The sequence below is a fragment of the Canis aureus genome, chromosome 7 (assembly GCF_053574225.1).
Source record: "Canis aureus isolate CA01 chromosome 7, VMU_Caureus_v.1.0, whole genome shotgun sequence".
Taxonomy (NCBI): Eukaryota; Metazoa; Chordata; class Mammalia; order Carnivora; family Canidae; genus Canis; species Canis aureus.
This window is the reverse complement of record NC_135617.1, coordinates 15,005,461-15,033,451: the sequence shown is the minus strand read 5'-3', so window position 1 is coordinate 15,033,451 and position 27,991 is coordinate 15,005,461. Positions and strand designations below refer to the sequence as shown.

The 27,991-nt window shown below is 42.2% G+C and overlaps 1 protein-coding gene and 1 long non-coding RNA gene across 7 annotated transcripts in view; both read right to left on the bottom strand.

Annotated features, from left to right (window-relative positions):
* Positions 1-9,030, bottom strand: part of FAXC (failed axon connections homolog, metaxin like GST domain containing) — a 78,178-nt gene extending 69,148 nt beyond the window's left edge. For 2 of the 6 annotated variants that reach the window (XR_013382965.1, XM_077902990.1), the window contains exons 1-2: positions 7,887-8,204; positions 2,440-2,575 (exon numbers count right to left, since the gene is read on the bottom strand). Coding sequence is in view for 5 of the 6 variants with exons in the window: in XM_077902990.1 (XP_077759116.1) it covers positions 2,440-2,575; positions 7,887-8,152 (402 nt within the window). In the remaining variant the exon portion in view is untranslated. Of the gene's footprint in view, positions 1-2,439; positions 2,576-7,886; positions 8,211-8,507; positions 8,626-8,840 lie in introns of those variants that run through there. The other 4 variants (XM_077902993.1, XM_077902994.1, XM_077902991.1 and 1 more) reach the window with 4 other exon arrangements.
* Positions 9,031-11,817: 2,787 nt separating this feature from the next.
* Positions 11,818-20,397, bottom strand: LOC144317089 (uncharacterized). Its single transcript, XR_013382968.1, has 3 exons — positions 19,769-20,397; positions 19,014-19,149; positions 11,818-12,409 (listed from the first exon to the last, which is right to left on the bottom strand). It is a non-coding gene; the product is annotated as an uncharacterized LOC144317089 (long non-coding RNA).
* Positions 20,398-27,991: the final 7,594 nt, after the last annotated feature.

Sequence of the window (27,991 nt, the reverse complement as noted above, 5' to 3'; positions counted from 1 at the left end):
TGGAGCACGACTGTGCAGACACAGACCAATTTTAATTAGCATAATAGATATCCTCTAAGGTACGAAAGCAGAAATGATAAAACAAACCAAGGGGAAACATGAAGAAGAAAAATATAGAGTTAAACACAATAGATAAGTAGTACAACGGATGCAAGAAGAGAACAGAGTGATGCAATGGAATTTCAGAAAGACGAATCCACACAGAAGGGAGAAGAAAAGAATGAAGGAATATGTTCAGAGACAGAGAAAATAAAAGCAGAGATTTCAGTATCCAGATAATAGGCGACAAGAAAGAAGAATGGTGAAATAAACAAAAAAGAAAGTATTTGAAGAAAATTAAGAATTCCCCAGAATGAAAAAAAAAAAAAAGATTCAAGACTTCAGACTAAGAGTTTAGAAAGGGCCAAACAAGATACATAAAGACCCACACCAAGGCACAGCATAGTGAAATTTAAGTATGTTGAGATTAAATGCAAATTCTAAAAGTTCCAGAGAGAAAGAGAGAGAGAAAGGATCAGGCTAATACCAAATTTTTCAATAGCAATACTGACACAGAAAGACAAGGGAGTAATATTTTTAAAGCCCTGAAGGGAAAGAACTTTGAAGGTAGATGTTTCCAATGTGAGGGCATAATAAAGACATCATCAGGTGTGCAAAGCTACTGGAGGTTTGCTGCGTAAAGGCTCAATCTGAAAATATGCATCAAGGAAGCACTCAAATAAAAAGATAAATAATCCTGGAGGAGAAGATACATAGGAAATAAAAAGCTAGTCAGAAGTTTAGTAAGGTTTGTTGCCTAAAAAAGAACCAGACAAAAAAGGAAGGGATTTCCAAAATTCCAGGATTAAAACATTAGATGACAACAACACACTTGGGATCAGGGCTGGGAAAAGAGAGACCCAAGGTTCATGGGAACCTGTAAGATACTTGTATTATCCAAGGGCCAACACAGCATTTGAGAAGTGATAATAGGGAAAAATAAACTCAAATTTGGATCTTAAGAGCAACCACAACAAAAATAGAATTTGTTTTAAATGAGAAGAAAATTTCTTTTTATCTTATCTGTTAGAAAGCAGGAAATGAGAAAAAAAACAAGTATAATGAGAAAAATATTAAATAAGATGTTAGAAAAATAATAATAAATAAGATGTTAGAAATAAGTTGTAGTTAAACAGTAATTACAAGCATAAATGAAAAAACTCACCAATTAAGGACTCTTAGATTGGCTACAGGTAATACATTGGCTAGGAGAGACAGATACATAAAAAAAAGAGAAAGAGGATGGAGATGGATATCCCAAACAAATATGAACCAAAAGAAAGCTGGAGAATCAATCTCAATATCTGATAATATAAAATTCAAGGCTAAAAAAAAAAAAAAAGCAAGGGACACAGCTGGGTGCTATATTCTGGGAAAAGAAACAAGAGAGTACAAATGTGATCTTCCATAGTATTATATACCTAACTATATGATCTCTTACATAAAGCAAGAACAGGATGGCAAGAAGAAAAGATAAATCAAAAAATACCCATGGATATTTTAACCCACTTCTTTCAGACGCTACTAAAACAGGCAAACAAAAAATAAGCAGAGATATACAAGATCTAAACAATACACTAAACAGACGCTCAAGCAAGTAAATCTAGAGAGAGCTCATCACCCAAACAGAGAATAGGTAATGATTTTCAACATTTATAAAAACTAGCCACACACTAGGCTAAAGCCTCAGTAAATTTCAGGGAACCAATACCACAGAGGCTCTCTGCTCTGATCATAAAATTAAAAAACAATAACAAAAATCAAAACTTGTACATGGCTAGATACTAGATGAAAAAGAAAGATATTTTTAAAAAATACATAGAATTGAATAACAATGAAAACACAGCCTGTCAAATTTGTGAGACAAAATGAAGTCACAGTAAAATGAATCCCATTAAATGCATCCCTCTGTTTGTTCTTTAATGCTGAAATGAGCGAATATTTCCCTGAAAGTCACCCAAACAGAACACGGACCACTGTAGAAAAGTTTCCCCCAAATCACAACTATCTCCCTGGTGACCTGCTGGGTGCTCTGCCCCCCAGGATTCATGAGAGACAAAAAGTAATGCTGTCAAACCTAAAGGAAAAAACCACCTTTATTAGGAGCTGCCCAGGAGGCCTATCCAAGCTAAACCAAGGCCTATTCTATGTCAGGAAAAAAAACATTGTGACCCTGAAACCTGCAAAAGTCCATACCCTTTGGGTGCCCCATTAAACTGAATGTAAAAATCAATGGCCCTTAGAATCCAGTCTCTCCTAAGTATTTCCTAAGGACCAGGCGCTGCTAACTGCATACCCAACCCTCCAGGGCCAAGAGCAAGCCCTTCCCACCATGTGAGATGAGGAACTCCCCTTCTGATATTACTGCCATGAGAATAAAACCCATCTGTACACAAGTACCTGATAGGGTAAGTCGGCCATCCTTAAGTAAGTTTCCATTTTCAAACAGAAAGGAGACAAACTGGGGACACCATTGTTAGGTCTTGCAAACTGATGCAAAATAATAGCATCTTTGGAGTCAATCTCTTGCTGTTTCCTGCCAAAACCAAAACAGAGATCAAGAACAATCCACGTTGTTATACACATTCAATTCCCTTAGTTCCCCAGAGGTCCCTGGTGGGTCGTAGCTCCTCAGTGAACAAGCAGATCTGTTTGTCACTGGGGCTCACTCCAGAAGAGGAGTGGAAGCTTACCCAAAACACAAGAGGACCTTACAAACTATCACAGGGACTCCAAGGGCTTCGAGCGAAACTTGTGTATCAACCTCCTTCTGGTAACTATAGCCTATTGGGGCAGGAAGAGTACTTTGTGATACAGGCCCACCTCTTCTCCAGCTGGCTATGTGTAGGGGCCAGGGACAAGCCGGGCGGATAAAAATAATGGTGTGTGCTTACTGGGTGTCAGGCATTCTTAGGGCTTCACAGGTTATTATTTCATTTAATCTTCACAATGACTTTATGAGGGAGGTACTACTGTTATCCATGTTTTATAGATGAGGAAACTGAGGCAGAGGGGATGAACTTGCCCAAGGTCACACTGCTACTAAATGGCAGAACCTGGACTGAACCAGGCAGGCAGAGGCTATGTTTCTTGACCCATGGACCATACCATGAAACTGTCCCTAGAATCCTAGAATAACAGCGTAGGTTTACTCTGCAATGAACCAAATCTACAGGGAATCTGAGACTGCGAATACTCTGGTCCCTGTTCCAAACTATGGGTGCCTTCACCTGGCCTTTCACCTGGATGATGCCAAGGAAGCTGGCTCCCGGACTCTATTCCATCTTCTCTAGCTTTCCAGGTCCCTGCTCTCGCTGCACAGCATAGAACTTAATACCCCTGCCTCTTCCCTTTCTTCTATCTCAGCCACACATCTAGTTTTCCCTTGGCTACTTTTTTGGGTCAGAGGATTTCCCTGGGACAATCTTTCAGCAGATACTGTATAATAGAGAACATGCTAGATTCCAAGTGTGGATGCCTGCAGTCAAATCCAAGCCCTGCTTCCTACCTGCCACATTACCCTAGGCCTCTCTGCCTCTCCCACACAGAAAGTGAGGGCCGTACCAATTCTGCATCATTTAGCACAAGGATGAAATTTTTAACATCTGTAAACATTTGTGGAGCTATCAAGCATCATGTTAGGATTGTAGAATCTATTCTCATTCACAGAGATATGGTCTTACCCCCTTAAACTACAAAATCTCGTCATCCTACCGGGCTTCGATCTTATGCTACCCTCAAGAACCTTTTGCAATTATCTGCCTTTCACTCAATCCAACCGCTTCCCAGACAGATAGGCCTCGCTCTTCCCCTTGGCCTTCCCTGAGTCTCTGGTTCCTTCACATCACTCCCAGTTTAACCCCACATACTTCCACCCAAGCAAGAGCAAGCTCTTTGTATCATCGTCCCATGGTGCTCACTTACTGCAGCAATGGCATTCAGTTAAAACCAAACTCTTCTGGAGAAATTTACCAACAAAGCGCCCCTTCTACTTAAAGAGTTATGAATGACACTCACTTTGCAAACACTCGTCAAGTCAAAAGGATACAAGTATTTGCTGTTTTCTGGCAATCTTTGCTATGTAAAACAAAGATTTTCTCTTTTAGATGAAATGTTGGGGAGGTCAGATGGTTCCCAGAGAGCACAAACTAGATTTGACAATTAACTGATCTTGTCCAGTCAAATATTTCAAGTCACAGAGAGGTATTTTCACGTAGAGTAGCCAGACAAAAATTTAAGAACTGGAAAGATAAATATAAAATCTTCTGCTCCACTGCCCAGAAACATCTAACGCTAATGGTTTACTTGGGCCATATTCTAAGAATGGGTGTGACAAGCGTATGCTATTGACTTTGTATTCATCATGCATATTAATTTATTTCATTCCAACAGTAACACCAAGGAGTGGATACTCTTATAGTTTAAATTTGGTGTATTATGGTATACAATAGATAACGGAAACTAAAGCTTAGAGAGGTTAAATAACTTGTCCAAGGAACATCACTGTAAGATTAGGTCATTAAGAGCTCTTAAGCCCTTCTACTACACTGAAATGGGCAATTTCTCAGTAAACTATCAAAACCACCAGTTTGACTCCAGCCACTCGAGCCTGAAACTTTCTGATGGAAGTTATAATAGCTAATGATGGCCAGCTTTAATTGAATGCTCACTTACGTGTCAAACTAAGCGTTCTAAGCGTCTCATGTGTCCTAACTCAGTCAACTCCATAAGGAAGGCTATCATTATCCCCATTTTACAGATGAGAAAGCCAAGCAGCCAAGAAGCTCATTCTCATATCCAAGTTTACATGGTTAAAAGCAAAGTGAATCTGAGCCCGCTGTGGCTCCAGAGCCCTCCTTCCACACATCAGAAACTACTCTCTAACTTAGGATCAGAAGAACAGGTATTTAATAAAATACCTTGGACAGCTCTACTTTCTAAAGTGGCTTTATAACGAGGGTTACATAAGAGAACACCGACTGGGCAGCAAGACTAGCCCCAGCTCCCATCACGAAGGGTATCACAGATGACCAGGCCTCGGTGTGCGGCTGGTGAGCTGTTAGTTTATGGAGATCAGATGTTGGCTGACCTGTGGGCTGCTCTGATTCCATAAGTTCTCCACGACAGGCTGAGCCCAAGTGCCCAAAGTGCAAATAAGCTACCAACAACAACATCATTATTTATTCATTTGATTTACAAACAACACATTTTCAAATGGATTGAATTTAAGACAGCTGCTAGGCTCTCACCACTCAGGGGAAGTAAAGAAGAGGGTTGAGACACTATTTGTTTAAAAATACTGCAGTGGGGGGAAAAGCAGGCATAAAATCCAAAATACCTCTCTTGGTTATACTCACTGATTAAACTTCCTAAGTAATTCTCACCAGTCAACTTTCTTTCATACACTGGAGACATGGCCATACACGAAGGTTAAGTCTCTCCAGCAGAAAATCCTAGTGGAGAGGTTACAACTTTACCATGGCCCGTGACCTCAGACACTGTGATCATTTCAAGGTGTGTTTTCCATCCTGCAGATTCCGGATTGTTTTGTTTTGCCTAAACTACAGAGACAACTGACACTTAGATTTCGCCCTAAATGGAAGTCTCTGTCATGTAATCTCTGACTCACAGTCCCAGACCTTGTTCAGTCTTCCCCAGCCCCCATCTTTCTGTGCCCCTAGGGGCTGTCAAAAACTCAGTTCCCTGCCACAGGCCTGTCTTCCCTGGGCCATACCCCAATTCTTTACACTTCTCTTCTTCTCCCCCCATCAAGGCTTATTTCGGCATTGGTACTTTCTAGGAGGCAGCGGTTAAAAGTGCAGACTGCACAGACACACATTTCCAGGCCTGGATCCTACTACTCTTACTGTGTGATCTTGGGCAAGTAGTTTAACCTCCCTCCCTCAGCTGTAACTGCCTTATCTAGGAAATGGGAATCAAAGCATCCAACCATAGTTGAGAGAGATAAATGCAAGTAAAGAACTTCTCTACAGAATCCCTACTAAGGGATCCAAAAGGGGCAGCCTTTTTATCATCCGCATTATAACACGGTTTTCTACTCCATTATAACCTATTTCGTACCCAGGGCTTAAACATCCATCAAGAAACAAAAGTGAATAAACGAAGAATGAAAAAGTCCCAATCTCAATAAGTATCCAAGCAGTCTGCTAAGCGGGGAAGGACACATCTGTGGACAGAGGGCTCTTCTGTGTCCAGCGACCACACCTGCCAGGGCGTGGCCTGCTCTCAGGATGAGCTCTGGGCTCCTCACTATTTCTGCAAGGTCATTTAAGCAAGGTTTAGACTTGGTCCTACGAGGCCGTGCCTTCACTCCCACCACAAAGTGTTAAACCAGTGAGAAGCCACATGGTTCTGGATCCTGAAAAGGTTCTGGACTGGAATATAATTGAGAAACACCCGGGTTACCATTTAAAGTACTGCACAAATGTTTTCGGTTCTCATACAGCTTGAAATCTAACTTGAAGTGGAGTTCTAAAACTAGCAAAAATAGGAAATAATCTGGAGAAATAATTCACTTTAAACATTTTTATTTGGTTCAGCTAGATGATTCAAGGTACTGTGCTGAGAGAATTCGGTGTATATAATAAGCTTAGAATGAAACTTCTCAATTATGGCCAGACTAACAGTGAAAGCCAACACATTTCCTCAGACCGAAATGATTTCCCACCCTCTCAAAGACAGGAAATATTCAAAACACCTAAGTTGGCCTGTCACAATGCCCTGGAATCCCTGCTGGCCTGTTAAAGGTCACCTATCACTGTCTTTGTTTATAACCTATTGTGTAGGATTCCCCCGCTGGAAAAAGGCAGTGTGAACACATATACTGGCCAACTGGGATATTCTGAGCCATTGAAAACAGCCCGCTTCTGGTCATCTCCCAGTGACAGAGGGCTCCAACGCATGGGAATTTTAAGCCTAAACTGATGTTATCAGTGAGCCAAAGGACCATCCCAGGAGCTTACGGTATTACCCTACTCAAACAAAGATCTCATGTCCTTCTGGATGTACCAACAGTAAGGGGCCTCCATTTTCTGGCATTTCCAAGGCAGTCCTGTCAACATTCTGCGGCAGGCAGCCTATGCAAGTGTTTACGGCACTGGGCTGACTCCCGTGTTCCTGTCAAACACGCCCATGTGCTAGTCCTGTCCTCGGATCTCCTGCTGCTCTCACAACAATGGCTCTGAAAGCCCACGATGGTACTTAGCTTTAGACACCTGATCAGCAGACAACCAGGTTAAGGCTGCATCACAACTGCACACTACTATACTTGACCATGCCTCTCTAACAGGGACCCGGGGGGGGGGGGGGGGTGTCCCTGGAGCTTTTGCAAATTTCAGCCTTTTGAGGATGTTGAAATTTGGGGAGGGAGAGTGGAGAAACTAACCTTTAAGATAAGGTCAGCGGTTACCATTCCAGCATTATTACCTATAAACAAATAAGGCATTTGCGAAAAGTGTAACTTAGGATCTCTACAAGGCCTCATTCTATTGTTGCAAACATTGCACTTAGCATCTTACCAAAGAGCATTTCCGAGTAGACTATTTCGCTCCACAACAACCCAGAGAATTTTCGCTTTTTAGCACCGAAGGACTGGGAGACCAATGTTCTCCCCCCTCCCACGACCAGTTTAATTCTCCTGGCAACTCGAAACTGCCCCCTCGGGCCAGGTGACCACGGATTGATTGCCTCTAGGGAAGGGCTGGGGCAGGATTCTCGGCTTCTGCGCGGCGTGACCTAGCGGCTGGCACGGTCCCCCCTGGCGCCAGCCCTGCCCTGGCCAGGTGCCCCTCTCGGCGCCCCTGCGCGGGGCCCTCTCTCCGGCTCACCTAATGACCAGGAGTTCGTGGAGCAGATACGCAGCTGCGGCCAGCAAAGCTCCCCCGGTCAAGTAAAGTGTTTTCTTCCACCAGGGATCGGAGCCCAGCCCTGCCATGATCCCACCGTAATCCTGCAAAGGGAAAGCGATGATGTCCCCATAAAAGGAGAAAGGTTCCTCGGACCCGGCCCACCAGCCGAAGAAGGAGACGCTCTGGTTCCAGCTCAGGTCCACCACGCACGGCCTGGACGAGGCAAAGCCAACCCCCCAGTGCATGCTGCGCGGCTGGCTGCGGGCGCCCCTCCCAGGCCCGCGCCGCCCGCAGGGGAAGGGGCCGGCGCGCGGGGGGCGCGGGCTCAGCGGCGCGCGGGGGGCGCGGGCGGCGGCGGCGGCGGCGGCGGCGGCGGCGGAGGAGGAGGAGGACGGGCGGCGAGGGCGCGGGCGAGGGCGAGGGCGCGGGCCGCGGGCGGCGGGCCTGGCCGGCGGGGCCCCGGGGCCCTGGGCGGCAGCGGCGGCCGCCGGCTCCCCCCGCAGCGGCCTCTCCGCGCCGCTCTTTGTGTCGGCGCCTGGAGCAGGCCGCGTGATGTCATTGCTCCCCGGGGCAGGGAAACAGGCGGGATAAGTCACCTACCCCGCGCCCTGCCCCCGCCCCGCATCTCCGCGGTCCGGCGGCCTCCGCCCCGGCCGGAGCTGCAGCGCTGGGCGCGCCCCGAGGGCCCCGCGCCTCCAGGCGGCGCGGCCGGGAACGGCTCGGAGCCGGGGCTGGGGCTGGGGCTGGGGCTGGGGCTGGGGCTCGGGCTCGGGCTGCGGGGGAGGGGGGAGGGGGGGCTGGAAATGCGGCTCCACCGGGAGGAAGCTGCAGTCAGGGCCCGGATCTCCGTCCCCCGCCCCCCGCCCCCCACCCCCCGCGCCGCCGCTCCGGCCCCTCCCGCGGGCCCGGGAGCGGGGAGCGCGCAGGACTCACCTGGGCCGCGGCGAGCGCCAGGCCCCCAACGCCGCCCGGCGGGGCTGGGGACGAGGGCCCGGATTCAGGCCGGGAGTTACCCTCTTCTGGCCATCGGGAAGGCGCTGCGCATTTGCATAATTCATAAAAACACTCTGATTACAGCGCACAGTTCCCTAGGTCTTGGCCGTGCGCTCACGCTCACGGAGAGGAGGAGACGTCTGGTTGGACAAATACCAACAAAAATGCACTCTGGAGGGCTTTCCCCTCGGCCGGACCCAGCTCGGGTCTTTTTCCCCTTTGAAATCATTATGGGGGAACTTGTACATGTGGGGTGTTTTGGTTTGTGTCCCTTTTCTTTTCGGTGCAGAAAATCTGCTAAATGTGTGTGTGTGTGTGTGTGTGTTCGATTTTTTTTCCCTTAAACTTCATTTTTAATTTCATTTCGTAAAGTTGGTTAAGTCTCAACAAGAGGGCCATGTTTCATAGTTTTATGATAACACGGATTTTGGCAAGAGCATGAATAGCTTAAAATTGTTTGGAGGAACTGAAAAAAAAAAAAGTAGTGAATGCTGTCATGTTCCTAAATGCGGGCCTTTTTTTTTTTTTTTTTTTTTTTTTTGCCAGCATGAAGGAGCAATGGAAGGGGCTGGCCATGCAGCAGCGCTTGCAGTGTCCCATACACCACCGTGTATGGACACCTGACCTGTCTGGAAGTAGTGTACGCGCTTGGAAGCAAAAGTCCCATGAGCAGGTGGCAAACAGTGGAACCCAAGGGCCTGCTGGAGTGATAGACGTGGTCACTAGATTATTCCAGAGAGAGGGACCAGAAGGCTGCAGGGTCTTGTTCACAGGAGGTAGAGCGGTAAGCTTGGAATCAGAGCAGGAATCCTCTGTACTGGCTACTGGCTGGCTCAGTCAGTACTGCAAGCCAGCTCTTGATCTTCAGATGGTGAGTTCAATCCCCATCTTGGGTGTAGCAATTCCTTAAATAGATAAACTTTATTTAAAAAAAAAAAATTAAGGGCAGCCCTGGTGGCTCAGTGGTTTAGCGCAGCCTTAGGCCCAGGGCATGATCCTGGAGACCCGGGATCGAGTCCCACATCGGGCTCCCTGCATGGAGCCTGCTTCTCCCTCTGCCTGTGTCTCTGCCTCTCTCTCTCTCTCTGTCTCTCATGAATGAATAAATAAAATATTTTTTAAAAAAATTAATAAATAAACTTTAATAAAGTGCTCTGTGCAGAGATGGGACAAGGAAGACCAGCAATCCTTCATTCTTCTTCTATGCCCTTCCCACATAGCACCAAGCCTTTGCTCTCATTAAATGTTGAGCCAGTATTTAAAGAGTGACAGTTTGTTATTTGGTCCTGAATTATTTGCCTGAGCATCCAGATTCAGTCATGGGGATGAACATAAATTACCTTCAGTGAAGCAATATGGAAGGCCAAAGGGAGAATCAATACTGTCAAACTCTATGTCCAGGAAACAAGTTAGAAACCAGATGAATTTAATGTTTTGGTCCCAGAGAGCCACTTACCCATTTTATTCTCATACCTCTTGTGGTAGGCAGACCTGCCCTGCCCACTCATGGAGGCTGGTGACCAACTGCTGCCTCTTGGTCCTATCAGATCATCTTTGAGTATTAAAGATGCTCATCTTTAAACCATCACCTTGAGCATCTGGTCTTTAGTTCAAATGTGGTTTAAATTTTCAGAGACAAAAAAAATTTAAATTAAAAATAAATAAATAAATAAATTTTCAGAGACACCATGAAGTGAACATCTTTTAGATGTACATGTAAATAAAATAAAATTTCACGGGAAAAGCTAAAATAGAATCTTAACCTGATACAGATTAAAATTTAGCTTTTAGACCTGTGGCATAGAAGAAAGATTATTTAAACTCAACTTGTATAAAAGTGAAAGGAAGCAGAGTAATCTATGAGGAGTCAGTAGACGTAAGAGGTGGACCAAATGAGAATGTCAGTGCAAAGCTATGGGGAACAAGGAAAGCAGCCACAGCTGTGAAGGCACAACAGCCATGCAAGCCTTAACCAACCTTTGTGCAAGATCAGATGAGCCCTATGTGGAAAAGCTGCTCCACCACAATGGGATGGAATCCAGCCACAAAGAGAAGGAAGACTTTGGCTCAGAGTCAGGGGCTCAGCTCCAGAGGAGTAGGGGTAGTATAATTAACAGCCAGAGGGGAACTGAACAGCATTGAGTCAACAACTGACTCTTTTGAGAATGGCTCCTCAGAATAGCCTGTGTAGAGCCAGATCCCAGGCTGAACCCACGGTGAAGCTGTAGGGAGCTAAGTATGTCTGCACTCCAGCTCCCCTTCCAGGGCTCCTTCAGCTACTGAAATGATATGAAGACCACAGGAGCCAAATGGGCATCTTTACTGCACCTCTTCCACACCACCACCAATCCTAACAGCCTTGGTGTCATAACCATGGACATTAGCTTCAAGCTAGAAGGACCTTGTCATTTTTCTTTTGTGAGGACTTTGTTTTACTAACTCTAATTGGGGCTTTACAAGGCCAGAAAAGGGAAGGGACTAATATTTATTATACACCAACTGCCTGTCCGGTGATATTTTTTTCAGTAACTTCAAAACAACCTGTGTTAGTTAAGTATTGCCATCCCCATTTACAAATGAGGAAAGTTAGGCTAAGGTAGATAAATTAACAAGTTCAGTTCCCAGAGCTGGGTAATGATATATAGCCAGGGTTCAAACCCACTGTGTCCTACACCAGCAGCCCTTTGTGCTTTACAGCATAGCGTCTATGGTATCTCTCATGTACCAGGACTGGAGCGCTGTCCATGGTATTCCTTCTTTACACCATTCTATTCTGAGCTATGTCTAAATCCAATGGCTGGGATGCCTGGGTGGCTCAGGGGCTGAGCATCTCTGCCTTTACCTCAGGTCATGATCCCGGGTCCTGGGATCGAGTCCCTCATTGGGCTCCCCGCAGGCAGTCTGCTCCTCTCTCTATGTCTCTGCCTCTCTGTGTCTTTCATGAATAAATAAATAAAATCTTTATTTAAAAAAAAATAAAATAAGCCCAATGGCTATAAAGCCTCAAATACCTACCAGCTATATTGTCATCTTTTGAGAAAGGTGGATTCAGACAGTTCCTTATGCTAATACTGCTATGCCTATTTATGCCTGGCTATGATGATATGACAAGGGACAAGTAAATCAGTGCTTCCCAAACGTGTATATGTATCAGCTGGAACTCTGCCATGATGATCAAATAAGGGACAATTAGATCAATTCTTCTCAGACATTAGTGTGCATATGAATCATTTGGGATCTTTTTAACGTACAGATTCCAACTCAGTAGTTCTGGTGTGAGGTCTGAAATTCTGCATTTCTAACAAGGTTCCTGGTAAGACTAAACCATACTTTGATTAAAGGTGACCTAGACTAGGAGGCCTGGGTGGCTCAGTCAGTTAAGTGTCTACCTTCGGTTCAGGTCATGGTCCCAGGGTCCTGGGGTTGAGACCCACAGCCAACTCCTTGCTCAGCAGGGAGCTTGCTTCTCCTTCTGCCTCTGCCTGCTGCTCCCCCTGTTTGTGCTCTCTCTGTCAAATAAATAAATAAAATATATTTTTTAAAAAGTGGTCTAGACCAACTGAACTCTACATCTGAAACTGATGATACACTATATGTTAATTAATTGAATTTAAACAAAATAAGGTAATAAAAAATGTTTAAAAATAAAAGTGGTCTAGACCACCAGCTTATTAAGAGGATCAAAGACTCTGCCCAAAAGGAGCCCCCCTCCCACGCTCATTCCATGTTGGATGGTTCTTTTTCTTTAATATTTTATTTATTTAGGGGCACCTGGGTGGATCAGTGATTGAGCATCTGCCTTCAGCCCAGGGCGTGATCCTGGTGTCCTGGGATCAAGTCCCACATCGGGCTCCCTGAATGGAGCTTGCTTCTCTCTCTGCCTCTCTCTGTGTGTCTCTCAGGAATAAATAAATCTTTTTTTAAAAAATTATTTATTTATTTGAGAGAGAGGGCACACACACACACATACATGAGTTGGGAGTAGAGAGCAGAGGGAGAGGGAGAAGCAGACTTTCCGCTAAGCAGGGAGCCTGAATGAAGGAGGGCTGGATCCTAGGACCTGAGATCATGACCTGAGCCTAAGGCAGATGCTTAACCAACTGAGCCACCCAGGTGCCCTGCAGTATTTTTTTTAAGATTTTATTTATTTATTTATTTATTTATTTATTTATTTATTTATTTATTTATGAGAGAATGAGATAGAGAGAGAGGGCAGGGGTAGAGAGAGAAGGAGACTCCTCTGCTGAGCAGGAGCCCAATGTGGGGCTTGACCCCAGGATCCTAGGATCATGACCTGAGCCAAAGGCAGACGCTCAACCACTGAGCCACCCAGGCGTCCCTGTTGGGTGGTTCTTAACCAGCCCAATCACATCACAGTTCTTGATGAGTTTAAACACAAGACATACAGATAAAAGGGTTGGTATAGCAGAATCAGACATGGAAAGAAAGTGAATCAAGACTCCAGAAGAGCTACTAGAAGAGACGTAATGCATATCCCTTTTGAGAGGTCCTAGTTTAAGTGCTAGATGCTGGCTGAGGAAGCCATGGGGCAGGAGAGTTGGGGGGGAGGGAGTGGTAGGGAGGGAAAAGGAAGAGAAGACGGGATCCTGGGAGATTAGTGTTAGCACAGCAACTTTATCAGATGCCAACACTAAGAGCATAAACAAATGAATATAATTCTTTTATAAATTTCACTGATACTTGAAAAAATTTATATTGTATTTCATGATTCAAAATAGTTTAAAAGATTTAAGACCTTGCTGCTGTGGTAATAAGTGGATGTGATGTTGGTTTTACATAATAAAATTTAAGATGCCATTTTATTAAAATATCTAAAAATTAAAATACTATTCAAAGAATAAACAATATAATTGGATTTTAACTGGATTTTACTGTAGAGCTTCTGCTTTCTTAGCTTGACTTGTGGAGAAGAGATCTAATACAACCCTACCCAGGCATCCCAAATCCTCACCAACATTACAGCTGGAAGCTACTATATTGCCATAGGTGACATTGACTATCTACTTTCTGATTGGCTGGCCTTGTGCATCTCATAAATATGCAACTATTAGAAAACACTTTCTGCAAAATGGAGTTGATGCTGAGAAAAGATCTGCAAATAATAATCAGGCTCAAATGAGTAAGGGGCAATTGAGAAGGTAGGTCATAAGAAGGGCTTGGGAGATTTTGAGCTTGAGCAATACATTAGTTTGCTAGGCCTGCCCTAGCAAAGTACCATAGCCTGAGTGGCTTAAACAACAGAAATTTATTTCCTCACAGTTCTAAAAGTGAGAAGTCCAAGATCAAGGTGTTGGCAGGGTTGATTTTTTTTCTGATGGCCATCTTCTCCCTGTGCCCTATATGGTATTTCTTCTGTATGTCTATGTCCTGATGTCCTCTCTCTCCTGGAGAGAGAGAAAGAGAAACTTATGTATGTCCTCTTCTTATAAGAACACAGTCATCTTGGATTATTAGGTACACTCAAATGACCTCATTTTACCTTAATTGTCTCTTTGAAGACACACACAAATACAGTCACATTATGAAGAGCGTCAACATATGGATTTTAGGAGAACACAATTCAGCCCATAATAGCCTGAAGAATGTCCAAGTGGAGATGTCTCCCAAGTATTAGGTTTAGAGAGAGATTTGGGCCTGGGATTGAGATGAGTGGGGGTCATTAAAGACAAGGGAGTTAGAATGAGAATGTGAGAGTCAATGCTATGTGAGTGGGCCAAGGACAGAACCCTGAGAACACCACATCTAAGAGGGTGGCCAAAGGAAGAGAGGCCTACTCAGAAAATTGAGAAGGAGAGGGAGCCAGGAGGGAAACCCGATGGGTATTGGGGCTGTAGAAACCAAAGTGTCTCAAGAAAGTGTGAAGTGGGATCAATAGTCTTTTTTTTTTTTTTTCTTTTTTTTTTTCAATAGTCTTATATGCTCCCAAAAAGCAGAGTAAAATAAATTTAGCTAGCAGTACAGACATCACTGACGTTGGAGCCTGAGCACATTCAAGTGTCAAGGGGTCAGAAGCCAGGCTTGAAAAATGAAGGGAAGGATGATAAGTGTAGATAACACTTGGCATGAATTTGGCTGTGAAAGAGGAAAGCAAAGGTAATAGTTGGAGGGGGAAGTAAATATTTGTCCATTCTTTAAAAGAAGAAATTACATAATTTATTTTTAATATAAATACATGAACACAGTACAAAATTCAATGGCTACAAAGAAGAATGTAATGAAAAGTAGATCTCTGTTCCAGATACTCTCCCTTTGCCTCCAGATCTGTTCTGACTCTTCTCTGCCCTGCTCCTCACCCCAGACATCAGTTATTTCCTTGCACCGTGGTTTCTGGTTGTACGCACTGAAACGGCCCTCTTGGGGTTTGCCCCACGACAGAGGTTGGAGGACAGGAGGAGAGTAAGGAAGGGATGACTAAGCCATAGGGTCTTCTGCAGTCACTTGGGCCATGGCTCCTATCAGGCAGCTCTCTCCACATTGCCACCTTTTGTGGGTTTTCAGAACCAAGTCCATACACATCTCCTTCAGCAGGAGAGGTGGTAATGCCTTCCTGCTGCTGCCTGCCCTGGGATGCTGCAGCTTTCTAGCTAGTCCTTGTTGGCCCCTCTTCAAAATACCCACTTAAATGTACCTTCTGTTTCTTGCCAGGCTCTAAGAGACAGTCTCCCTCCTAACTGTTCTCATTACCCAGTTCCCTTCCCCAGAGACAAATACAGCCATCAGCTTCTGTGTGTATTCCCAGAGATATTCGATGCATTATAAGAACATTTTCTATATATACATGTACCTGTATGTATGTATTGCTTTGCATTATTTTTACACAAAATTGCATCATTACCTGCCCATCCTACACATGACTTTCTTTTCTTATCTTAAATACAGAACTTCTAAGCTTCCTGGTTTGTTTTTATAGCTGCATAGAAAATAGTGGTTATACACATACACACATAGATACATACATAGATATTTCTAGAAGTGTAATTTCTGGGTCAAAGGAGCCATGCATTGTAATTATGATATATAGTGCCATATTGCCCTCCATGGAGGGCAATTCTTACTAGTTTTGAAAGCGTCTGTATCCTCATATGTACCCTTACCACATATATTCTTAAATGTTCGATCTTTTCTAATTTGGTGGGTGAGAAAAGTGTCTCATTGTAGTTTTAAATTTGCATTTCTCTTGTTATGTGTGAAGTTGGGTGCATTTCTTTAAAATGCATTTGTATTGACTTTTCCATGAACTGTTCATTTTTCACTGGGTTACAAGTATTTTTTATTGATTTATCTGAGCCTCTAATTGAGAAAAATAACTCTTTGTCTGTGAATTGACTTGCAAATATTTTCCCCAGCTTGTTATTTTTCATTTTTTTTTTCTATGCCTTCTTGGTTTTCTATCATAAGAGAGGCTTCTTCCTCTGAGTGGGGTGTTTCAATCCACAATTTCAGATGTTCTTAGGTCACCTCAAGTGCTAGATGTGTCCATGAAGGTAGAATCCTCTAGAACAAGGTCCTGTTGCTGATAAGGTGGGACACAAACTATCCACACTGGAGTTTCCCAGGAAGATGGGAGAACATGAGAAGGGGAAGAACTAAAAAGATGCTGTGACTGATCAGGAGTAGAGCTTGGCAATAGAGAAGTAGAGGACAGGACAGCTAGACTTGAGGCTTAGAGACATAAGAACTTTTATACAAGAGTTTTGGCCATGAGTAAAGAGGACACAAACCCCATCTCTCAACTCTGAGAATGTGAAACTTCCTCTCAAAATGGCTCCAGATGAAATCATATCCTCAGAGGACAGCCAGTTAAAGAAAATTGCTATGAAGACTTGAAAAGGAGTGTAATTGGTAAATCATGAAATGGGGCTTCTAAAGGTTGCAACAGAAGTGTATAAAGGAGCAGTGAGATGCAGAGTCCCGCAAGAAGAACTCAAGAAAGAGTCTCAAGGAGAAATTGTAGTAAAGAATCAGTATGGGGTATCTAAATCTTGGTCAGTGACTATGGTTAGCAGGGATCCTTACTGGGCTACAAGAATGTCAAAACCATTTGGCCCCAGCAAATCCCTGGAGCGCCAGTCATATGGGGCCAAACTGATGGATTTCAAAGGAAGATGTCATCTCAGGAACACAGAGAGATTTGCCTGCAGAAGAGTTAAGTTTCAGCCTCCTTTGGTTCTGGGTACAAAACTGCCAAGTCAGTGGGTGCTCAAGTAAATAAGAAAAGGCCGCATGGGCAAAGGCCTGGTCACTTTAGAGTGGGTCTAGGGGCCACGTTGTGGTATGCATGAGGGAGGGAGGTGAGCTGGATTAAAGCCATTCCCTTAAACTCTTTGATAACAGAGTTCAGTATTTATCATACAACCATCCATCCATCTGTCCATCCTCCACCTAGCCGTCTACTTATTAATCTATTTATCTCCATTTAAAATCAGCATTATGAATTGAAATTCTTTTTTTTTTTTTAAGATGTTATTTATTTATTCCTGAGAGGCACAGAGAGAGGCGGAGACATAGGCAGAAGGAGAAGCAGGCTCCATGCAGGGAGCCCGATGCGGGACTCAGTCCTGGGACTCCAGGATCACGTCCTGGGCCAAAGGGAGTCACTCAACTGCTCAGCACCCAGGCGTCCCTGAAACTCTTTATTTTAAAGATTTTATTTATTTATTTGAGGCAGGGAGAGGAGGGGCAGAGGGAGAGGGAGAGAGTCTTTTAAGCAGACTCCATGCTGAGTGCAGAGCCTGACATGGGGCTCAATCCCACAGCCCTGAGATCATAAACGGATGCTTAACTGACTCTGACACCCCAGGCACCCCTATGAGTTGAAATTCTTTAAACATTGCATAAGTCTGATTATTAATTTAGGCTCACCTGCCACCATGCAAAACTAAGTCTAAAAACAGAATCCCAGGACATCTCTTAAATTCAGTATAAAAAGAATGACCAAGGACGGCCCCAGTGGCTCAGCAGTTTAGCGCCACCTTCAGCCCAGGGTATGATCCTGGGGACCAGGGATCAAGTCCCGCATTGGGCTTCCTGTGTGGAGCCTGCTTCTCCCTCTGCCTGTGTCTCTGCCTCTCTCTCTCTCTCTCTCTCTCATGAATAAATAAATAAAATTAAATTTAAAAAAAAAGAATGACCAAATATGGAGCACCTGGCTGGCTCAGTCAGTAGAGCCTGTGACTCTTGATCGAGAGGTTATGAGTTCAGTCCCCACATTGGGTGTAGAAGCCGAAAGAAAAGAAAAGAAAAAAAAGAAAAGAAAAGAAAAGAAAAGAAAAAGAAAAAAGAAAAGAAAAGGAAGGGAAAAGAAAAGAAAAGAAGGAAGGAAAAAGAAAAGAAAAGAAAAGAAAAGAAAAGAAAAGAAAAGAAAAGAAAGAAAAGAGAAAACCAAAAGAAGCAATTTAAATGTCCCAGTTTTTCCTTTCACAACTTTTGACAGCCTTCATGTTCACTTTTACAAATTACAGGCAAAAGATAGAGTGACCATATTTTTCCTTTTCCTGACATACTCTGCCAAGTAAAGGCTATATTTCCCACTGCAGTATTTTAGTACAGTAATTTTTAATCTTTTTGTGTGGTCATAAATCCTTTTGAGACTCTGATGAGAGCTATGGGATGGTCTCAGAAAAAAAATAAAAAAGCATGCATACACACATTTTTTTTTCTTTTAAGGTAAAAGAAAAAGATTCCATGAGCAACTATAGCTCAGATTCACACCCCCAAGATCAAACGCGGAAAGCTCTACCGACTAAGCCAGTGAGGTACCCCCTCTCCAACAATTTTGTTCCCTATTTCAAGGGTTCCTGAAACTTCAGAAGCCTGTATGTAGACCCCAGATACTACATGTTGTAGAGTAAGGAAAATGAATAGAGATCTCACATGATATCCATGAGCTTCCATTAGGTTCTGTCTGTCAACAAGAAACAAAAATTCAAGAAGTGCCTGGCTGGCTCAGCTGGTAGAGTATGGGACTCCTGATCTCGGGGTCATAAATTCAAGCCCCACTTTGGGTGTGGAGCCTACTTAAAAAAAATTAAAGAAAAAAAGAAACAAAAATTCAACTTGAACAAAATGGAAACATCTGGTGTCCGTATTTACCTTGTAATTCTCCCGCTGCCCTCCCTATTCTCAGCTCTGGCACATCATCTTGAGAACATATTGTTTTCTTTGGGTCCAAATGGTGCCTTTCAGCTCCTAAACAGTGGCTCATTCATAAGTGCTCATCCTTTTCTTGCTGGAATACAAGAGGTTTATTGATCTCTTAATAAATTATTTTGCTTGATTTCTATGCAAACCTTCAGTGTTGGAACTTTTTTTTTGATACAGAAAAGGCTAGCATGCCATTTGCATCTCATTAGTAATAATCAACAAAGCGGGATCCCTGGGTGGCTCAGCGGTTTGGTGCCCGCCTTTGGCCCAGGAAGCGATCCTGGAGTCCCGGGATCAAGTCCCACGTCAGGCTCCGGGCATGGAGCCTGCTTCTCCCACCTCCTGTGTCTCTGCCTCTCTCTCTCTCTCTCTATGTCTATCATAAATAAATAAATAAATAAATAAATAAATAAATAAATAAATAAATAAATAAAATCTTTTTTAAAAAAGTAATAATCAACAAAGAATCTCTCTTCTAATAAAGTCACACTGTAAGTTAATAAAAGCAATTATGTGTCGGTTATACTAACACTTTCTTGCATTTGGTCTTGTTTCCATCTTCATTTCTACAACGGTATTTTCTTGGGATTCTTAGACTTTTGGACCTATTTCTGTAAGCCTATAATGATGCAAATATGTTTTAGAGAATTGCAAGGACTTCATCAGTCCAAGTTTGAAAAATATTTCCAGGAAGCATAACTTACCCCTGTGCCTGGTTACCGAGCAATCTCTCTGAATCTCTATTTGATGCCTCTCAACATTGTGTGTTCTAGGCCAACAGTAGCACGGAAGTCCTCACGAGTATCCTTGGTACGCATCATAAAGACTTTTCAAATAGTGTCCAACATTTTGACTTTTTTGCTTGATTAAGATATTTTTGATGTGTAATATTTTAATACTTTTCTTCAATTTATCATTAATACAATAGCAGAACCTATAATATAGAAAGTTAGGATATCATTTTATTCTGGGTCTTTAAAGCATTTTATCAAGTTGCAATTAGTAACATGTTTTAGTTGTAGAAAAGTAATGAAACTCTAAGAGTCTGAGCCACATAGCCCAGGCTGTAAAGCTTGTGAAGCTCTGTTTGATTTCAAAGCTTTGAAGATGTTACCTTGCATACAGACCATTCAGGTATGTGATAAGCCATTGTGTGTGGCCATGCTACTACTATGACCATATGAGGGCACAGATACTAGGTACAAGGATAAAAGTAGTGAAGTACACAGGCTTAGGAATCAGACTACTTGCATTCACATCCTGGTTGAGTCTTTTTTTTTTTTTTTTTCTGGTTGAGTCTTAATAATTGTTTGACTCTGAACAATTTAACAGCCTTGTGAAAAACTGCAGTGGACAGTAGTCCCTACTTCATGGGGTTTCTGTGAGGTTTAATGAGATAATGTGAGCCCTTTGCACAGAGTCTGGTGTTACATAAAAGTAAAAGATTACAGTAAGTGACCATTATTACTTCTGAATTGTTTTTATAAAATAGTATGAGATAGAATTTACACTAATTGATGCGGAATTTCTCTTCTGGGCCAATCTAATATCACAGTATCACTCACATTTTCTTTCTATTCTGAGACTTTCAATCTTATAGTACAATGAATACATGTACACCTTTCATCAAAATTCACCAATTAGTAACGTTACTCCATATGCTTTCTCTGTATTTATATGTAAGCACACACTCCCAGAAACCTAAATAAATATAGCTTTTCCCAAAGTCCTGAAAAGTATTTAATCTGTCTTTATCTAACTGTTCTCATTTTCCCCTCATCCTTTTTTTTTTAATAATATGGCCTGTTTTCATTTTTAAACCGTTTGAATGTGAGTTGCAGATACCTTGTTTTTCAGTACCTACATTCCCAATTCTATGCAGTTCCTAAGAATAAGGACAATGTCTTTCATAAACACAATGTTATCGCACATAAGAAAGTTCATACTTCAATAAAGTTATCTCAAATCCAGTCTATGTTCAGATTTATGCAATTGTCTCAAAAATATTTTAGAGCTATTTTGCTGTTACTGTTCTATCCAGAATCCAATCAAAGTTCTTGCATCTCATTGACCTACATTGCAGTTTACATCAGTTAACTCATAGAAGTCCCACATTTTGGATTTGTCTGACTTTTCCCTCATAGAAAGGTTCTTTTAGCTTGCTCCCCTTTCCCTTGTAATTCTTGACTTACTACACCTAAAGCAGGCCACTCTTGTAAGGATCCCTATATCACTGCTTTCCTTTGTGTGGGATCTTCCATTCAACAAATGTTGGTTTAGGTTCTTTATCCCCATCCACTAAATGGTAAGATTGACTCTAGATCTGGATATTATGGTAAGGCAAATAAGTTAAGATCCGATTTGGCTGTGCTAGAAAAACAAAAAGCAGTAGCTTAAGCAAGCTGATATTCATTTATTCTCTCTCCCTCCCTCGTTCTCCCTCTCCTTTTTCATCCAAGTCTAGAGGTAGACAGCCTCAGGTTGACATCATAATACACATATCTGTCTTCTCTGTCTCTTTGCTCCAGCTCTAGGGCTGAGCTGACTGTTCCACCTCAAGCCACCATGTCCCCTTTTCAGCCAGCAGGAGGGAGGAAAGGGAAGGCAAAGGGCTCTCTCCCTATTGACATTTCCTGGAAGTTACAAGTACCATTCCCATTCACATAATTAAGTTATATGGCCACATCTAGCTTCAAGGAAGGTCAAGAAATGTAGCTAAAATAATAGGTTCCACTGCTACAAGAGGGAAGATGAGATTCATTTTTATTTTTTTTTAAGATTTTATTTATTTATTCATGAGAGAGAGAGAGGCAGAGACACAGGCAGAGGGAGAAGCAGGCTCCACACAGGGAGCCCAATGCAGGACTTGATCCTGGGTCTCCAGAATCACGCCCTGGGCTGAAGGCGGTGCTAAACCGCTGAGCCACCTGGGCTGCCCAGAAGATGAGATTTAGGGGACATCCACCAGCCATGGTCAAGTTTATGGACAGGCAGGTGGTTCAAGAAGGTCCCTGAGAAGTCATTATTGGGGAAACTAAAAAAGGAGGTTCTCCCAGCATTGGAAATGGCATGACTTACTGTTCCAAAAGATGAAAATGGACCTATTCTTAGAAAAATGGAAATTGAGGGATGCCTGGGTGGCTCAGCGATTGAGCATCTGTGTTCGGCTCAGGGCATGATCCTGGTCTGCTATCAAGTCCCACATCAGGTTCCCTATGAGGAGCCTGCTTTTCCTTCTGTCTATGTCTCTGCCTCTCTCTCTGTGTGTGTCTCGTGAATAAATACAATCGAAAGAAAGAAAGAAAGAAAGAAAGAAAGAAAGAAAGAAAGAAAGAAAGAAAGAAAGAAAGAAAGAAAGAAAGAAAAACAAAGAAAAAGGGGAATTGAGAATAAAGACAAGTGGATTAAGTACAGAACCTCAAGAAAAACTGTATTTATTTATTTTGTTTTGTATGAAGGTACTAGTACCACAGTGAAGTAAATGTAAGTGGCCTATCATTTTAAAATAACCTGTAATAACCTGTTGTAAGTCAAGTAACCCAAATTACTTTACTTTATTGAAATGTCATTGAAATATATTACCAGCATTTCATTCACTCACTTTCCCATTCAACCGACAAATATCAAGTGCCAGGCGCTGAACTGGGTCAGGGGATATAATAGTGAGTGAAACAGAACAATGGTCCAGCCTACATAGTGTTTATATGAGACAGGTTCTAATCAACTATTCACACAAATAAATCTAAAACTGTACTTGTGATAAGGGATAGGGGAAATGTGGTACAAAGTTAAAAGTGGAATTTGCCCTAGGCAAGACAGCCAAAGAAACTTTCCCAGAGGAAGTGATGCTTGGGTTGCGGTCTGCAAGAGAAGTACAGGGAACTAAGTGGGGGGGGGGGGGGGGGGGAGGATGCTGGCTAGTAGTAGGGATCTGAATGTTTCTAAGTGGAGGGGGGACTGTGCAAGGGCTCCAAGAGCAGAACATAACAATGCAAAACTTGAGACAAAATGTAAAACAGTAGTATAGTGTGCCATCTTTCTTGTAAGCAAGACAAGAAATAGAAAAATATGCATGTATCTGCTTATTTGTGCAAAATGCACATGCACACATATATGTGATAAACCAGAAAAGTAAGAATGGTTACCTACAGTGATTAAGTAGGAATGGAGTAGAAAGAATGGGATGTAGGGCATCCCGGAGTAGAAGAAATATGGGGGAGTAAGAGGTCTCTGAGTATAACTTTTTGTACAGTTCTGACTTTTAGAGCCATGTCGGTGGCACATACCCCAAAAGTAAATAAATTTAAATCAGCCAGGATGATGGAGAGGGAGAATCCAAAAAGAATTATAAACAGTAACACATGAACCTAACTGAATACAAATGAAATACAAATTACAAATGAATTACAATCAACAACATAACCAGACTGAAGTGAATGGGGAAGAAAAGAACAAATTCAATGTAACTTCGGGAAACAATATCTAATTATATATACTGAGGTTACATTTGTTTAGCAGTTGTGAAACTATGAGTATTCTAGGAACGAGCAAGTAAGTAAAATAAAGTGGGAATGGTGGAATAAACCCTGTGATGTGGTACTGCAATCAGAGCTATCAGTATGAATTCATGGTGACACACACACACACACAAACACACACACACACGGTGTGGGGAGAAACAGGTGTAGACGTGTGCAGGTGTATGCATTCATATACCTCCTAGCTCTGTCTGAAGAGAAGGCCTGGAAGCAATGACACTCCAGCAGTAGAAGGATAGTTAGTGCTCAGATCTTGGTTTCTAAGTACTATTCTCCAATAAGAGGAATTGGGGTTGCTTGAATTCCTGGGCTGAATTGAGACAAACACAAGTTTAGCCTGGAGTACCCTGTGATGCCAGAAGTAAGGAAGTCCTTGAAAAATTATAGGGACATGAAAGGACACAGGAAGCGTTCCCAATAGCCAAAGTTGGGACAGTTTGAGTAATGAAAATGGTAGCTGTGGGTTATAAGCCATAGAAGATAATGTCCATGAGTCCATACTAAGATAATTAAATAAATAAATGAGGAAATGGGTGAGAAGCAATAGTTCTTCCTTTCAGAATTCCATCAATGGTGTAGAAAGAAAATGAGAATTAGCGCGCCAAACACCAGGCATAACTGTTTCGAGCAATAACCATCAATGGATGATAAAACTAGTAGGCAAATTATGAAAAACACAGCATTTACATATTCTTACAGTGTCTCACTGTAAGATAATTATTCATTATAAAAGGGAAAACTTACAGTGAAGAAATCTGGTAGACATATTGACATCATGAGTCTCCTGATAGGATCCACTGAGAACTCAGAGCACAACATTACCTCTGTGGTGTTTTTGCCAAAAATGCATTACCTGGATTTAATTGTGAAGAAAAATAAGAAGAAAACAAAACAAAACAAAACAAAAACCAAGTTGGGGTACATTTAAAACAAATGTCCAGTGTTCTGTCATTGTCAAAGTCATGAATGACAAAAACAGAATGAGGAATTGTCCCAAAATAAAGGAGACTAAGACATAGCAGTTTAATGCAATGTGGGATCTTGTTCCCCCCTAAAAAAGACACTAGGGGACAATTAATAAAACTTAAATAAGTTTTGTAGATTATAGTGTTGTATCAAAGTTAGTTTTCTGGGTTTTATCATTATATTGTGGTTAAAGATAGCATTTGGGCAGCTAAATAAAGGGTATATGGGAATCCTCTGGATTACTTTTGGTACTTTTTATAAGTCTGAAATTATTTTATAATTATTTATAAATGTAAAGTTTAAAATAATATACAAGAATTATAACTAACTCTACTGTTATTAAAATCCAACATACTTGGAGTACCTGGGTGGCTCAGTCAGTTGTGTGCCACTCTTGATTTTAGCTCAGGTCATGACCTTAGAGTCATGGAATCAAATACCCTTCCCTCGGCTCCTCATCCTGCTTGTGCTATCTCTAAAATAAATAAATAAAACCATTTAAAAAATATTCAGCATACTTGTCAAAAATAAACAATGAGGATTGACAAGCAGGCAGGGCTAGATCATGTCAGGACTTGGAAGCCATGGTAAGGAATTTAAGTCTTCTACCTTCAGAGCAATGAGAAATGATTAAAGAGTTTTATTTTTTCTTAAAGATTTTGTTTATTTATTCATGAGAGACACACAGAGCGAGAGAGGCAGAGACACAGGCAGAGGGAGAAGCAGGCTCCATGCAGGGAGCCCAACATGGGACTCGATCCCCAGGATCACACCCTGTGCTGAAGGCAAGCACTAAACCCCTGAGCCACCCAGGCTGCCCAAAGAGTTTTAAGAAGTTAGGAGGAGTGCCTGGGTGGCTCAGTAGCTTAAGAGTCTGCCTTGAGCTCAGGTCATGATCCCAGAGCCCCAGGATGGAGCCTCACAATGGGCTCCCTGCTCATGGAGGAGTCTCCTTCTCCCTCTGCCCTCACCCTACTTGTGTACTTGCTCTCAAAAAAATAAATAAATAAAAAATAAAATAAAGTCTTAAAAAAAAGAAGAAGAGGAGGTTGGGAGTGGGTCAGTTTATCAGTGAGGGCCCCAATGGGAAGCAGATGGCCCATTGAAACAAGAAAATCTGAGGAAGATTTATCTGCAGGAGACTATAAAAGTATGGGTATAGGGAACCATCCAATTAAAGCCAACAGGTGGGTGGGTAGAGCAAGAAAAGAGAATTTAGGCTGACAAGGAGTGCTGTCAAAGAGGGTGAAGTCATGGAAATGAAGGAGAACATTTCAAAGAGGGAGGTAATTAACAATGGCAGGGAGCAAGAAATGAGCTGAAAAAATGGTCTTTGGGTATAGTCATATGGCCAATCTGTAACTTCGGTGAGAACTGTCGCAATGAAACAATGATGGAGGCAAGCCGACTGGAGTGAGTGGGGAAGTGAGAGAATGACAAAATGGAGACAATCCTTTTGATGTGTTTGACTGTGGTGGGGAGAGGAAACCTAGGACACCAAGTCCATCTGCAAGCTTTCCAATTATCCATTTTGAAATCAACTGGAACAGTGGGAATGCCTTTAGCAAATTTTCTAAAGCAACGCAAGTTCAAAGAATGGCTCTTCGTGGAGTCTGAGGCTTATCTAAAAAATGACTTTGTTAACAAATCACAATCATACAGGATGTTCAACTTTAGTGCCCAAATGGCACCCCTGTTTTCCAAATCCAAACATGTTCATCAAAAACCAGAAAGTTTCCTAAGATCACAAGTTGCAACGATACTGACATTTTCATTTGAGAGCACTCAGGCATGATTTCAGGGGAAAGACAATGTGGTAGCATTTTTAGTGCCTCAGCAAACATCTAGATATAAAAGATTTAAAGACAATTCTTTTGTGATGTTTGGTCTTCAAGAAAATTATAGAACACACAAATACAGCAACATTTTATATACCTGCATAGTGCTTATTTACCCCAGAACAGAGCAACTTTGGGAAAAATCAAAGCTTTAGTGGTAATTGCAGTTGCTTTTTATTCTAGTCTCCTAACCAGGTTAGTTTCTGGAATCCTGTTTCCAGAGGCTCCTCCAGGTTCCCAAAGGGTTTGGCATGTATGCGCTGGGTGCTGGATCCCACTGTTTGCAGAAGTTTTGGGAAAAGCTACATCATTTGATATCGCTCTTGTCACCACCTGCCTTGCCATGTGACTCTCCCTGCCATCATTTTTAGCTACTTCTAAGTGCTGAAAGTTTTGCTCTCCTAGTGCCCATAGCCCTTTGAGCCAACCTAAATGGTCTGGCAGTATTTGTAATTACAGCTCCGCTGAGCATGCTGACTTCCTTTATGACCACAAAAAGGTGGTCAAGGTCATTGCCCAGCTTCCTATGGTTGTTCCCCTTACACCAAATTAAGATTGTCTACAAAGTCATATTCTTGCTTTCTCAGACTGGTTCTTTTTTTTTTCTAAGACAGGTTTATAGTCTCTTTTGCTGGACCATTAGTTATAAAGTCTCCCTCATTACTTCTTGCAGGGCACACTCATGAACCCAGAGTTACTGAGGGAAGGTGTGCAGATTAAACTCCCCAGCATAGCCCTAAATGCTAGATTACTGCTTTTCAAAAGTTAGTAGTTCCGTATTCAAAATTTTCAGCTGGGCAATCCTTACTCTACAAATATCCACTTAAAAAACTGTAGTATCTTTTTGTGCCTATTTCTCCTGAAATTGGTCTGAAAGATCAAATTAGATTATACATGGAAGCATGAAATTTTCATCTCTTCCTTCCATTGGAAGTTAAGTGAAACAGAAATAGCTATTATTGAATTACCTGTATTTCCAGCACTTAAGAATATATTTTTAATAACTGAAAGTGTTTTTTTCTCTAAAATAAATGTACTTGTTTGGGGAACTGCTTTTTAATCAATTCCATTACATTGTTCTTAATCTTGTATACCAATACTTTTTTTTTTCCTGATAGATAGAACTACTAGAATTTGGACTAAGAATTGAACTGTTAAATGGAGGCCAATGGAAGCTCCTAATTTTTAACACCCTAGTTACAAAATAGCAAGTGAAGTTAAAATTATTTTTATTCTTCAAATTTCAGTTTCCTTCCCTGAAATGCCGCTGAGAACAAGCAAATATTAAGCTAAGGTAGCTAGAAAGTGTTTGCCTGAGGAGCTAAATCTAACAGATACTGACAAAGGAATATAGAAAAAGTGAGCGTAAAAGTGAAAAACGAGAGTAAGTAAAAAGCTGACCTTCTATCTGGGTCATATGCATCCAACCCATGTTTGTCACACTGGGTCAACAGCCTCTATGAATGTCTTCATATAGAGCATCTGGACTTTCAGAAAAAGCCAGAGACCCACATACTTCAAGAAGCATAAAAATACATTTCAAGTCAGTCCCTTCAATTATAAAAATGTTAGCCAAAGAAGAAAA